Source organism: Protobothrops mucrosquamatus, unplaced genomic scaffold (assembly GCF_001527695.2).
Source record: "Protobothrops mucrosquamatus isolate PMUCROS unplaced genomic scaffold, P.Mucros_1.0 scaffold60, whole genome shotgun sequence".
NCBI classification, from domain to species: Eukaryota; Metazoa; Chordata; class Lepidosauria; order Squamata; family Viperidae; genus Protobothrops; species Protobothrops mucrosquamatus.
Window position 1 is genome coordinate 34,407 of NW_015386439.1, and position 12,574 is coordinate 46,980.

Genomic DNA, 12,574 nt, shown 5'->3' on the forward strand with positions numbered 1-12,574 from the left:
GGCCAAATTTCAGGAAGTATCTTTTCAGCTTAGGTACTCAGTTTCATGAGGTGACTGCTTCAAATGGCCACTATTCATGTACAAGAATGGATTCAAATTAATCATATCTTCAATTGTGCTCATCTGATCCTAACATTCTCTTTTTTTCAGGATGAATATTACCATTTATTAGCAGAGAAAATATATAAGATACAAAAAGAGCTCGAAGAGAAACGGAGGTCTCGTTTGCATAAGCAAGGGATCTTGGGTAATCAGCCAGCCTTACAGGCCCCTGGGTCTCAACCTCCTGGCATTCCACCTGTGGCAGGAACTGTGGGTCAAGCGCAGCCTGTGAGACCTCCCAGTAAGTGATTCACTAAAAATACAGGGCAAAAAAGACCTTGCTTATTCTTGTTTTTATCCTTTTGCATTCAAAAATCCCATCTTAACAAGTTTTAAAAAATGAAAATTTCTAAAACCGCAGGGAAGTGGGATCACATTTGAATTTGCCTCTATAACCATTTTCTGAAATTCTGAAGAGATGACATTTGATGAAACTCCACTCTCGGAAAGAAAGTCCTAATGTTGTGCCTCCCTAGCATCCCCAAATGAATTTTCTTAAGCAGAAAATATGATCCTTTCCCATCATAAAGATGAAGATGAGCCAGAGTGCCCTTCTCAGCACTTTCTTCTCAAATGGATTGCTTGACTTTATTATGCATCGCTGTGTTGCCACCTTCAGGTATCATCGTAGGGAGTGCATGACCTCATTTGAGGTGGAGGCTGGAGAAGTTTAGGCCAGGTTCCCACATACAACTTCTGATAGATGTTTGCTTTGTAGTGTGAGAAGCAAGATTTATCTCCATGGCAACTCCTAAAGTGTTACAGGTGTAGTATTTGTAGTATACAGGTTTGGTTTCATGGTGAAGGTGCTGCCCTGGAAACCAGGAGAGAGTGAGTTCTAGTTTCGCCTTCAGCATAAAAGCAGGCTGGGTGATTTTGGGCCTGTCTTTCTCAGCCCAACCTACCTCACAGGGTTGTTGTGGGGAAAGTAGGAGGAAGAAGGAATGTTATGTATGCTTGCTGCCATGAGTTACTTATTCAGTAAGAAGGGCAGGATAAAAATAAATAAAGTTGATAAAACTGCTACTTATTCCATATGTACTTGTGGAAGACTGACAAGAGAATTCATCTTTTAAGATGATAGCACTATTCTAGTTTTATGAATAATTAAGTGTTTTTAAAACTGACGTCTCAAATAATTCTAACATAATTTAGAATTCTATCAGTATTTAATTTTCATTCATTCTCTTACAGATGGGCCTATATCCATGCCAAGTGTGCCTCTGGGCCGTATGCAGGCCTCTCAAGGTATTTAACGTCCATTGCTTCCTCTTTTACTTAGCATCCTGCTGTGGATTTTGCTTTCAGTTGGGGTGCCCTACCTAGCCTCTCCAATGCCACCTGTTCCATTAACTTTCTATCCCATGTCAATTTGCTTGATAATATCCCAGTAAGATCTTGATAGTCTAGACCTCCAAATTTTACTTTGGAGTTCACTGTTGCTTCTGAAGCAATTTATGTTGTTTGTTAAATAGCATAATTAACATTTTTTGTCATTTGAATCCATCTATGCCATTCACATAATCACACAAATGACATAAATTATGTCCATTTTTAAAATTCAGAATTAACTGACATTCCTTCCTCCCAAATGGTCTATTAAATTGATATATACTAAAATCAACTGTCCTTGCAGAATTTTTGATGATGATGAAAAGATAGTGTCTGTGTTCTGTAAAGTCTGATAAAAACCAAATGCTTGGAATTATGGAAACTTTCTAATGAGACTTTAGGAAGAGCAGCTTTAAAGTTCAACAAATTAGATAAAACTGCAAAAATCAGCTTTAATATGATGGGCCTCTGCAAGGAGACAGAATTAATAGCTTTTAAAAAAGTAAATAGGTATGCATTTGGCCATGCGTTGTTGTGTGAATCTTCAGGGGGACATTTAGCCTGAATCTTCATCAAAACAAAGCTTTCTCTGGAAGGTTTGCACAGTCTTACAAACTGATGCTGTGCCCTCAGCAAGCTCTTACACAGAGCTGACTGAAAACCAGTTCCTTGTGGCATGATCTACAGGGGTTAGCTATTCTACAGAAACTTTATACTGTCCCATCACAAGTGTCTAAAGTAGAGGCACAGGAGAGATAAGTGAAGGCCCAAAGCAGTCGTCATGCATGAAAAATATGAAAACGTGATCCTTCTGATTATCACTTAGAACTGAATTAAAGATTTGTCAGAGTTAGCAGCGTTGCTGGCAGAATAGTTTTATTAAACCTGACCTCTCCCTACACGTAAAAACTCTCCTTTCATATGTGAGGTTACACAGAAGTCATATTAAAAATAGGAAGAAGGGGGATGTACCTTGAAACTCTTGTGACATGCCTCTTCATCTGCCAGTTCCCCAGGAAAGGAAAATTGCAGTTATAATAAAATAAATCAAGCTACTCCAGCCTCACTGACCCAAGACAACAGTTACTTTCAAAGGCATTGCAAAAGAGTTTTTGTCTAAACCTCCTGGCACCGCCTAGCAGTCCAGCTGAGCAATTGGACAGTCCTTTATCAGCTCCTGTTGGAAAAGCAGGCGGCCGGCTAGAGGACTTTGCCCAATATCAGTTCAGTTGTGCCAATCGTGGCTTTACCTAGAACAGGGAATATCCATCCATCCATCCTATATCATCCCACCACTAGCCATCCGTGAGGGCAACTGGAATGGTTTCATTCCCATATCTAGGCCAGAAGCCTGACTGCAAAGCAGCAAAGATCCAATTGAATCCTGCTTGTGATAATTGGAATTCATTGGGCTCCCAACAGTGCCCTCTCAAAGTGTCCTTTGTTGTTTCTTTCTGCTTGTACTCTACTGCCTGGGCCAGGTTTTCCTGCCCGTTTGTGGTCTGAGTGGGGCTTGGATGTTGTGTGTCTAATGAGCTGTTCTGGGGGTACATTTTGCAGGAGTGAATCAGTTTAACTCCATGTCCATAGGAAATGCCCAAATGCCCCCAACATCAGTCGGGCCTCGTGCAGCTTCTCCACTGAACCACCCTGTTCAGATGAACTCCATGGCCTCTGTTTCAACGGTTTGTATTATATTATTTTTCTTTCATTGTTCAGTTTTTAGAATACTTTCAGGAAGTCAATTCAGCTATTGGCTGCTTTGCATCTTTTCCAGTATTGCCACATTGGAATTTTCAGTTAATACATTTTATTGCAATATTTACTGATTTTCTGATAGCACTCAACTCTCTAAATTACACAAGAGAACCTGGGAAATATTCAGTGCAAGCCATTTAAAAAAGCATTGTGTTTGGTTCAGTGTTTCACTGCAAAGCCATTCTTCCTTTTGTAGTTGTTATCTGTACCTCCTGAAACCTGTGGTCCAGAATCCTAATATAAGTAGATTGTTTTGTTTACTAGATGGCTCTGTCTCCTTCCCGAATGCCTCAGTCTCAAAATGTGATGGGAGCTCATTCTGGCAACCTCTTGGGTCAGCCCGCCAGCCAAACCCAATTCCTGCCCCAGAATCAATTTTCTGCCTCTAGTGGAGTTTTGAATGTGAACAGCACAGCCCTGGGGCAGCCAGCAGCACAGGCTGGGGTAGTACAGGTAAGTTTTGCAGTAAACCAAAATTAATTTGGTATTTCTGACAAATTTGTTTCAGTATGGAGTCTTTTACTAAATTCTAGTTGTGGGGAATGGATAGCACAATGGTTGTTGTTTGCATGTGTGTCTGAGTGTACGCACAAGAGTTTGATGAATTTTTATATATCCTGTTAAGTGTAGATTTTTCTAACAGGGTCAGCTTCCTGGCAGTGCTGTTCCTAATTCAGTAACCTTACTGGGATCACAAAACAATCAGCTGTCGTGTCCTCCAGTGAGCCAGTCACCCCTTCATCAAGCCGCACCTCCATTACCCACAGTGGCTGGAGTGCCACCTCTTCCACACCAAACCCCTCCAGGACTTACTCCACCACAGTCAGTTGTGCCTGCCCAGCCGTCCACACCTGCCTCCTCATCAGGCCAAGCTTCCACTCCAGCTGCTGGCTCAGTTCCCAACGCCATGCAGATACAAAGCACCCCTTCGGGGCAACTGGCAACACCAGCTCAGGTCACCCCCCAGCCTCAGACCCCCGTGCATCCTCCATCTGTGCCCACCCCACAATCCCTGCAGCCGCAGCCACCGTCATTGTTGACCCAGGCTCCCAGTACTCCGGTAAGTGTTTTGTCTTTTCCCTGTCTGGGCTTTCTGCTGCCTTTTGATTGGAAGCTCCTTAGAAACCAAACAGCAAGTGAAACAGCGCTATCCATACTTGTGATCTTGGGCAAAAGCAAGCCGTTTTAAAATTTAGAAAGTAGAATGTTCATCCCTTATCCCGAATGCCATCAAAGGGCTGACAGAGAATGTGACTCTTTACAGGCAGCCTTTAGTTGCTGCTTACCATCTTTGATTGTTTGCTTTGGTCCCAAGCCTAAATAGCTTAATGGTGAAGCATTTCAATTGGACTTTGGTCACAACAGATGTTTAGCATTGATTGGCCGATGGTTCCAGCTAGCACCTTTACATTTTGCATTATCCACCATTTCGGAACTGCCCTTAAGAGCTCTAAACTGGAAGTCTACAAAATATAGATTTTCCTGTATGTGTTGTTTTTTAAGGACATTGTTTTAGCTTTCTTGTGGCACATGGAAACAATTGCTCTTCTACAAGTGCTTCGCATTCAGCACACAGAGCAATCCCTTAAACTGTGCCACAATCCTTCAAATATATTATTAGGCAGCTTATAATAAAAAGGTTGGGAGGCAGATGGCTCTCTGACTTTCATTAAATTCCTATTGAGGATTCTAAGATGGATAGGTAATTCACCATATAGAGATATTTATGGATAGCCATCTCAGTTTAATGTTGCAGGTTCAGTGCCATTCTGTAAAGTCATTTTTTTCATATTTTCCTCCCTCCCTTTCCAGCTATCCCAAGCAGCAGCAAGTATAGACAATAGGATACCTACACCAGGTTCCGTTGCCAGTGCTGATCTCAATGCCCAGCAACTTGGTCAGGAAACACAAATGCAAGAAAATAAACCAGAAGTCATGGTGGAAAAAGCTGATTCAGAATATGTTGAGACTCAGCTGGAGCCAAAACCAGAGGTAATTGAGGACCAAATCATTATCAGTAGATTAATAAAAATCATGACCTACTCTTGCTTATGTGAAAAAAATGGAAAATCTAGTAGGTTGCATTGGAGATAAATATTCTATTTCCCTTTTGCTTTTTAGTTGGAGGAGGACATATTAGGATCTGCACGAACCAAAGAAGAAACTAATGGGGTAGATGGTAAGCAAGAATCAATGGAGGTAGAAGGAAAAAAATCAGAGCTAAAAGAGGAGGAGGATGGGAACAGCAATGGCACCATATTGCAGTCTACGTCACCATCTCAGTCACGGAAAAAAAGTAAGTCTGCATCTCTGTAACACTGGGATATCTTCTGAGGCTGGACAGCAAAATAGTCAAGCCTCTTGTGTAGTCAGGCATAATAAGCCTTCCTTTCGTTATCACTCTATTCCCAGTAAGATCAGCCATCCAGACACCATGGAGAATGAGAAGCAGGGCTAATGGACAGCTGTTATTTGTGGCTTGTCAATCTCTGGGGGGAAAGGTATATGGGTAGGATCATTTATTAGCTTTAATGATTATTTACTGATCCTTTCTCCAACGATACTTCTTTTATCTTTCTTAAAGCTATCTGAGCAAGGGGTCAGGGATTATTGCATTTTTTGTAATTAATTTCTTCAATGAAGAAGACTAAAACATTTCATGAGAAATATAGAAATGACTTGTGGTTGATTGCATTAATGGTAAGGTGAATTGCCTTGAATTATGGAAATTTAGGGCAGTATAGAAGTGTTGTGGTGGGTGGGTGGGTGGATGGATGGATGGATGGATGGATAATAAGGTTTTTATTTAACAGTCTTTAAACCTGAAGAATTGCGCCAGGCCCTCATGCCTACCCTGGAAGCTTTGTATCGTCAGGATCCAGAATCGTTACCTTTCAGACAGCCTGTGGATCCTCAACTTCTAGGTATTCCGGTGAGTGAGTAAACAGAAGGAAATTGGCTAATTTCTTCTGGCCATGCATAGTTCTATCTGTTAATTAGAGGGCCATCTGAATAAAGAACAGATTCCTTTTTCAATGCTTTTTCTTTCTTTTTTTCCTTTGCCCTACACTTTCCATTTTCTTTTTCCTCCCTTATTTTCCTATTAATTTCTTTTGTATTTTTGTATTGTATATTAATAAAATTTTGAATGTTGGTAGAGAACTATGATGAGTGTCTGTGATAGTAGACATACCACCTGGTTTGTAACAACCTGACCTCCAGAAGACCAAGAAAGCCATCAAAGTGCTGTGTGCTAAGATTCTGGCATCATTTACTTTACTTTGGGAATATTACCAGGTCTCTTTTCCTCTCAGCGAAAACGAGAACAGACCATGTCTTGATCTCTGTGAAAAGTCCAATAGCTGTTCTGAGGTCTTGAAAATGGGGCAGTACTATTTATTCCTTCGGGCTCTCTAAGCTTGGTTGTGTGCTTGCAGACATTTTATTACCCAACTAGATGTTAACATTGGGTAATGAAACTTTGGATAATGAAACATTTTCAAGTATCTCGTGTTTGACAGAAAAATGAGGAAAGAGGGGCGTTCCTTATTGAGGTGGAAGGGCTTTTTTCCAAGCTCAGGCATTGGCGTGGGAACTGAGAAAAGCCCCTCCTCTCCTTAGTGTTATTCCCGGGGGAATCAAGAGAAGGATCTTTCAGAACCCTAGAACCTTGATACAGGCATGGATTGATCAGTAAGATCAGTTCCTTCTTTTTACAAACATAGACCACTATCTAGCTAGATTGGCTTAGAATCTGGACTGCTAAATTGCAGTTCTCCTAGATTGAGATTAGATAGCCCACATGCATTTGTGGCCCAGGAGTGGCTGGTTCCAGGAGTTCTACCAGCAGCTGCCCTCTGTTTCCAACTTCACCTGTTTTGTGCTGAAGAAAATGGTACATCTCCAGTTTTACCACTATCAAAACAGGAAAGGAAGTTTGTACACAAGAGCAACATTTCTTTTTTTTGCCTCTTTTCTCTCCTGTAACAGAGCCTTTCTCATTCCAAGAATTACCATGCATTTTTGCCTAGATTCTGCCCATAAAATCTTGAAGTCACTGAGAAGATTTTAGCTGTCAAGCTGACCTAATTGTCTATGGAGGTTCACAATCATCCAGGTCACAGTAATCCCAAAGGTGCTTTTTCAAAAGGAAACTGGACTTTCTTGATTCTTGCTTGAAGACATTTCGCTTCTCATCCGAGAAGCTTCTTCAGTTATTCAGCTGGCCTAACATATCTTTTTATTTTCTTTTTCTTTTTCTTTTTACATTCTTCAAAGGATTATTTTGACATTGTGAAGAATCCCATGGATCTTTCTACAATTAAACGCAAGTTGGATACAGGGCAATATCAAGAACCGTGGCAGTACGTAGATGATGTCTGGCTAATGTTCAATAATGCCTGGCTTTACAACCGCAAAACATCAAGAGTCTACAAATTTTGCACTAAGCTTGCAGAGGTCTTTGAACAAGAAATTGATCCTGTTATGCAGTCCTTAGGATATTGCTGTGGCCGCAAGGTGTGTTTGGTTTCATCCTATCTACAAATATAACTTTATAAAGAAAAAGAAAATGCTTTTTCTTGTTTGCCCAGAGTCTTGTTTTTAAACTCTAGGGTTCTGAGCAGGTGTAATGTATTGTATAAATGATGGCATTTACAAACATTTTAAAATAATAAAATCAGTTTAATAATAAGCTTCTCTTCCACAATATGAACTGTTATATTTTCTTTGACTATCCCCATCATTTCTGGACTATATGAGCTCCAGTTGAGCAAAGGAGGCCTTTTTAATGTTATAAGATTTTTCCCCCCAAAAGAGGCTCTAAATCATTTTACACTGAGTATAAAATAATTTACACTCCATGTATAACGTAACTGAGGAACAAATACTGTGGAACAGTTTTTGCTGTACATATGAGTGAAAATGTTTTAGGTAAAACTAAAGTATTTTAATGCCATAAAAATCTGTATTCCAAACATTTTATATGAAATCTTAAATAAGGTATTTAGAATGTTCTGCTCATATCCTATTTATGTGATGTATTTTAAAATCAAATATTCCAACTATTAAGAGATTAAAAATAACAAACTCCTTCATATAACATTATTACAATACAAATGATTAATAACCATAATATTTTAATAAGGTAGCAGCTAACTTCTGCATTCTTATTTGACCTTGTGCTTATTTATCAAATTTATTGCCTGCCCATCTTATCACAGGGTATCTCTGGGTGGCCAATAAAACTTCTTTAATGATCTTAGTGAATTACAGGCTTTTTTCTAAATTTTACAGATTGAACTTAAATGAACAGGATGACCCCATGGCTTTCGTTCAGTTCCTCCATAAGGAAAGAGATGGTGCCTTGGGTGTCCTATAAGATATTAAAGCAGAACATGAAACAAATTGATTGTAATGACAGTAATTATTATTTATGCATATAGAGAGTTCTGTCCTGTAGCAAACTGTTCTCTATACCATTTTTTTTCTTTTGTAGTATGAATTTTCTCCTCAGACATTGTGTTGTTATGGCAAACAATTGTGCACTATCCCCAGAGATGCTGCCTACTACAGCTACCAGAACAGGTGAGTCTTGCTAAGATTTAATTTTGCCCGCTTGCCATTTCTTCCTATTGGAATCTGGGAGAAGTTTCCTCATGTTAGAAAATGCAGTGACTTCTGAGACCACTCTCATTTATTTAGACAATGGGGGGGGGACAGAAATAATAAATTAATGTTGATTAGTTGTTAGATGAACGCTTTCACCTTCCCACAGCATGTCCATCTATGCTGTGATCTTGCTTTGTCCAAAGTATAAGAAAGCCTAATCCTACATTCCCTGCTCATGTCCCACTATTACAGCCTGCGGTTACTACAGGATGCCTAAGGCAGGCTACAAACCTAGCTGTATTCAGCTCGGAGGAGACTCCATGTGGCTGTTTGGGATGTCAGCTCTCTGTGCTGGGTTGAATTATTGTCCACCAGAATTCTGTAGCTGTTTACTTTGAAAAAGATGGAAAGTCCTGCAGTCCTCACATTGACTCTGAGGGCTGCTTTTACTCAAATAAGAGGGTGAAACAAATGCTTTGTCTCACTGACTATATGGGAGTCCTCTCACAAAGTTCTGTTCTAGCAAGGAAAATGGGAGTCTTGCAAATAGAAGCAAAAAGATGCTTCTAAAACTCTCAGGAAAAGAGCATCTAAAGGGGCAGATGGTCGATGCTTGACTTTGATACACCCGTGGTTGGAATTCATTGCAATAGATTTGCATTTGGTCAGCTGTGATGACCCTCTTTGATAAAACATCTGGATAATCTTGGTTACTAATGTAGTAGAATCAGCCTTGCTTTTAACTAGGCAATCTGCTCCTGCTGCTGTTTTGGGGCAAGATGATTATTGATGGAGGCATGCTTTAGCTTCCTGACTCTTGGGTTCATTTTTGTTACACTTTGTAGATCAGCCTTTGATATACAGTATCTTTGTAAACTGAATAAGTTAGTTCAGCCAAGTCATCTATAAAAGTCTCCATTTTCACAAAAAAGCAGTCTTGGTCAGTGCTCAGCAAGTGCAAAACTTGATAGCGTGGAGAATAGCCACCATGTTATTTTGGATGCTCCCTATTGTTATTTCATTGAGATTATCAGGACCGCTGTTGTTATAAAGATACTAATGAATGTTTATATCTTTCTTTTTTTGTTTTTAAAATGTAACAGTGTTTTTCTTTGTCTGTTTTTGTGTTTTAGTTTTAATTCATGCTTTTTTCATTTGCCAAGTTTGTCTTACATTGATACAGTTTTGCTTCCAAATTTTCTAAAAGTAAAAATGTGGATCTGACTTATTCAAATACAAGTTGTACCTTTATTCATCTTTGCTTATCTTAAACCAACAAAGAATTGGCTAAGTTTCATTCTAATTAACAAAAAATGGAAACAAGTCTGTTTCAGTTTGCAAAACCTTAATATATCACTTCATTATGATTTGTATTGTTACAGTATAAACCATGTAAATAGTTCACATACCTTTATAAAATATACATAGACAGAAAGATGCTTTTTGGTTACATGCTTGTTTAAAGTATGAACTTGGTTTTATTTATATAGTATGCATTTAATTTGAGCAGTTGGCCACATTTAATGTAACTTTCAAACACAGTTTGGTACAGTGGACAATATTAAAACTTTTCCTTTTTCTGTTGTATTCATAAATACTGTGATAAACTTACTTTAGCTGCAGTAAAATTGTATCTAGTAACTGCTTGCTTTAAAGGATACCTCATGATTAAACAGAATCCCAATCCTTCAGTTGAAACACTGATTTCCTTTGGGGCTGCCCCACAAGAAGCGTGGAATTCTGGAGCTCTCCTTTGTCATCCTTGGAATGAGACCAAATGCTAACCCGCACTTGGCCTGGGCTTTCTGCTCCATGTGGTCTTGATGTTTGTGTCTTACTACTTCTGTCGTTGCTGTTTGTCCTCTCCCCTCTTTTCTAACCCTTCCTTTCCCCTCCTCTTTTCCTTTTCATTGTCCACACTGGCCCATCAAACAAAAAACAACGCTCCCCCTTTCGTGGTGATGATCTGCCCTGCTCTGATTAGTGGTTCCATTGCTTGGGTGGCTATGTGTTTTGATGGACCAGTTCACCCAAATATGGCCTTCTCACTGACAGGTATCACTTCTGTGAGAGATGTTTTACTGAAATCCAGGGCGAAAACGTTACCCTGGGTGATGACCCTGCCCAGCCACAAACGTAAGTATTTCAGTTTTTTAAAAGCTGCTGAGTATAAACCAAGGAAAAAATAGTTTCAATTACCATGTAGGCGTATCAGATGTAGCAGGCCAACAGAGACCAACAGGCACACCTTCTCATACATTATAGCCTCGTTTACATTTGCAGAAAATTCTTCGGTGCCTGTCCTCTCTGCAGAATCTGGCTTTAACCATTTTTTGGCAATGCAGCTGTTCATTTTCCATCCTCAGTACTGAGCAACATTTCATGAATGTTCAGTTTAAAAGACTCCAATTCAAATCATATTCAGACATGAATACATTGCACACATCACATTCTGGAATATATGGACAATAAATAGTCCTGTCTTTGAAACATATTGCTAAAAATGAATTATCTGGGCGCTAAGCAAAAAAGAAGCCAACCAACCCTAGATAGCTTGTTCTCATAGTTAGAGTGCTGAAGACCTTTTTTACTGATAGTTATTAGTTTTTTGCTTCCCTGCAAGCATTGTTCGATGAATTTAACACAGAAATTGCAGCAGTTTTTTTAATATTGTCTTAAAAAAATTGATTTGACTTAGGTTAATTTGTATAACTGGAGATTATGAGCCAGCTTTGTCTAAGAATACCAGGTGACAATCAAATTCCAGAGTGACTAACTTTATGAGACTCTCTTGAAGAATACATAGCTTTGTTATATGCAGCTGCCTTTTTTACAGAAATATACTTATAGGTTATAATGTAGCCAAACTAAAATAAGTTTTAATTTCTTATATGTTTTTCTTTGCAGAACCATCTCAAAAGATCATTTTGAGAAGAAAAAAAATGACACACTTGATCCTGAGCCGTAAGTATGGTGTGATTTTATTGGCAGCAGTAGCTGCAAAACTGAACTTCAGATTTAGGTAGTATACGATAAGTCAGCTGGGGAAACTAGTGCAGAAAAAGTCTTTTAAAAAATCAAAAATCCAGTAATTTAGAAAGCAGTGTAATGCTGAAATCTTATTTATGTCTGAAACACCAATGTTATGCAGAAACACTTTTAAAAATTTAATGGTGTTGAGGAACACATATGTATTTAATATGTATTTTTGTTTCAAGGAAGTTAAAACTTCTTCTCTTACATTGTTCAGTTTTGTTGATTGCAAAGAATGTGGCCGGAAAATGCACCAGATATGCGCATTACACTATGATATTATTTGGCCTTCTGGGTAAGTGGCTCTGAGAGCTACCTGTTTTACTATTGCGAATTTTTATTTTATTCATTAAATTTATATGCCACCCATCTCACTATCAAGCAAATCTGGCCGGCTTACAACATGAGAAAAATGACAATATAAAAATTAAAATGTTAAATATTAAGATTAAAATTAACAAAAATTAGCTAATATAAGAACTAGTATACCCTGAAGTAAAGGTGTTTGTGTTGTATTAAACAAATTTCAGAATTCTGTGTAGATGTGGGTGATTGGCAACAAAAATTTCTTTGTTCTGTGGTTCTGACAAAAATCTGCCCAGGATGTTTGTAATATGTGGTTGCAATGATGTTTTTAAATCCCCTTTGTTTATTTTACTGAGAGTGACTTGCTCTATCTTGCATTTTAGGGCCTAAAAATATACGGTTTTTATATATTCAATTTGTATTCATTTCTAAG

At 38.7% G+C, this 12,574-nt stretch overlaps 1 protein-coding gene across 1 annotated transcript in view; it reads left to right on the forward strand.

The window, feature by feature from the left end:
* The window catches only part of CREBBP (CREB binding protein), a 39,384-nt gene that overhangs the window by 14,236 nt on the left and 12,574 nt on the right, over positions 1 to 12,574 (forward strand). Inside the window, exons 9-21 of the mRNA XM_015811959.1 lie at positions 151 to 343; positions 1,297 to 1,350; positions 3,025 to 3,119; positions 3,457 to 3,645; positions 3,836 to 4,252; positions 5,005 to 5,184; positions 5,314 to 5,488; positions 6,006 to 6,124; positions 7,471 to 7,710; positions 8,690 to 8,778; positions 10,858 to 10,938; positions 11,710 to 11,766; positions 12,053 to 12,130. Coding sequence (XP_015667445.1) covers positions 151 to 343; positions 1,297 to 1,350; positions 3,025 to 3,119; positions 3,457 to 3,645; positions 3,836 to 4,252; positions 5,005 to 5,184; positions 5,314 to 5,488; positions 6,006 to 6,124; positions 7,471 to 7,710; positions 8,690 to 8,778; positions 10,858 to 10,938; positions 11,710 to 11,766; positions 12,053 to 12,130 — 1,967 coding nt within the window. The remainder of the gene's footprint in view (positions 1 to 150; positions 344 to 1,296; positions 1,351 to 3,024; positions 3,120 to 3,456; positions 3,646 to 3,835; positions 4,253 to 5,004; positions 5,185 to 5,313; positions 5,489 to 6,005; positions 6,125 to 7,470; positions 7,711 to 8,689; positions 8,779 to 10,857; positions 10,939 to 11,709; positions 11,767 to 12,052; positions 12,131 to 12,574) is intronic.